General features: G+C 35.0%; 1 protein-coding gene across 3 annotated transcripts in view; it reads right to left on the bottom strand.

The window, feature by feature from the left end:
* Nucleotides 1–2,061, bottom strand: part of LOC119585776 (RING finger and SPRY domain-containing protein 1-like) — an 18,733-nt gene that overhangs the window by 6,223 nt on the left and 10,449 nt on the right. For all 3 annotated transcript variants that reach the window (XM_037934489.1, XM_037934490.1, XM_037934491.1), the window contains exons 5-9: nt 1,868–2,053; nt 1,359–1,566; nt 1,098–1,213; nt 830–973; nt 299–513 (exon numbers count right to left, since the gene is read on the bottom strand). In XM_037934489.1, the coding sequence (XP_037790417.1) occupies nt 299–513; nt 830–973; nt 1,098–1,213; nt 1,359–1,566; nt 1,868–2,053 (869 nt within the window). The remainder of the gene's footprint in view (nt 1–298; nt 514–829; nt 974–1,097; nt 1,214–1,358; nt 1,567–1,867; nt 2,054–2,061) is intronic.

The raw sequence follows: 2,061 nt of genomic DNA, 5'->3' as shown, positions 1-2,061 counted from the left end.
TGAAGTTGAAGATGTTGTAACTGGTATCCTTTCTTTGTAAGAAGTGCGCTTTTTATATTAAGATGTTGAGTACTATGTCCAGTAGATACAATGCCATTCTGCAATTAATTTTAGTATTTCATCCTCAAAAACTCTATCTGAATATAACTGGTGAGTGATACAGCACACATGTGATTTCTTTTTAACTTTAGTTGTAATACACTTCTAAGTGATCTTCGATTATGTCAATAATAACCTTGAACAAAACAACCAACTTAATATATTCTTCAAAACAGAAGCATTTTAAGGCATTACTTACGTGGCATTATTGAAAACTTCTGTTAGAGGCGGCAATGGGTCACCATTCAGGTAGAAAATGACTTCCGCATTAGTTAGATCAAGGAGGGACCCAAGAACATCTCCAGGCTGCCAGCTAGGGTGCAAGTGACTTTCACTCTGGGCATTGTGCCAGAACAATTGTCTGCAACCATCATACGCCACAGAAAATTCATCATCCCCAATTCCATATCCTTCCTGCAAAAGTAAGGTTGAAAATACATATTTGTATGACTAATAAATTATCTATAACAATAAGATATTACTGTTCTGATGTCCTGCACCAATTAAACTGCATTCTTTTAATTTACTGAATTCCCAAAGTACTTTTTTATCTCTATAAATATTTAAATCAGTAAGATTCCTAATGAGGTCAAAATTTCACACCTGATTCCATTCACTTTGCATTAACAAGTAGCTAATATTCTTGCATACAACAGAACCTTCATATTGTCTATCATAAATTTTGCATAAACCTATTTGATCCCTAAAAAGTATAGCAATTCCTGCATACATGATTCAGGAACTTGCTATCCTTAGTTGCCCAGCCAATCTGCATGACTCCCGCTGTAATGATAGTAGCCTCATAATACCAAACACCAGAGTCAACTTGGAAGGTGCATCTGACACTTTCAAAAGATGAAGCATCACAACGTGCCTGCAAAATATTGAGAAAAAAAACATAAACCCTTAAAAAATAGTAGTAATACAAAAATCAATAACAGCAATGTGAAACTGCATCTTTGATTTCATTAACAAAATATTTTATGAGTAAAACTTACTTGCAGACCATCTGGAGATATCTTAAGGTACTCGCTAACATCATTATTATTCAGCATCGCATTTAAATGAGCTGTATCTACATTTTCATAGGAGTATGGACGACCTTCGCAAATAACTGAAAACAAAAGCACTTCCTAAGTCATTTCATTCACAGATATCTTATATTAACAATCAATAAAATTCATCTCAACATTCTCTTTTTTTCAGTCACCACAATATTACCACAAACTATTACCATAAAGGAAGAAAGTTACACATACACAAATTATCCAAGCACCATTGAGCACAAAAGCCCACTTGACGGCGAACATAATCATTGTCGCTCATCCACTGTTCCAAGGTTCTCAGGGGGTTACACAGACCCTGTCCCACATACTGCCCTATGCTTGTTTTGTTCTCACTAGTCTGGGCAAATTTTTCAAGAGCTATGAGGGCAAACAAGATGACACAAGGGTGGTTGTCCACATTCTGTCCGGGAAAGATAAGAATAGTTCAGTGCCTTTTATACTGTCATAATTTTTTTTCTTTTTGTTATGCAGTTTAACCTAAAATTATACTTCTGAGAAATAATTTACTGGATATACTGTATGCAATAAAACAAAAATTTCTAATGAATGAAATATATGGCAAAAATGCAAGTCAAGGAAAATCAAATCTGAAATCATTATATCAAAGAAATGCTCAAAAATGGAACAAAAATATTCATTGAAAAACTCAAAAGATATTACAAACAATAAAAAAAAATTCTTGTTCCTAAGGCCATACTCACAAGATGTGCCACAAGATATTCTAGTGTAGTGTCGGTAAGCAGAGCTATGGACGCAGGGCCAGCAAGCTTTTCAGCAATACATCCAAGCACCACACAGATATTACGGTGCAGCTGAGGGTCTTTCCAGCTTTCTTGTGCACTTTCCTCACTCAGTTCAAAAAATTTACAGAGATGCACAACAGTTTCCTGGATTT

The sequence above is a fragment of the Penaeus monodon genome, chromosome 20 (assembly GCF_015228065.2).
Source record: "Penaeus monodon isolate SGIC_2016 chromosome 20, NSTDA_Pmon_1, whole genome shotgun sequence".
Classification (NCBI taxonomy): domain Eukaryota; kingdom Metazoa; phylum Arthropoda; class Malacostraca; order Decapoda; family Penaeidae; genus Penaeus; species Penaeus monodon.
This window is presented reverse-complemented; position numbering and strand designations above follow the sequence as displayed.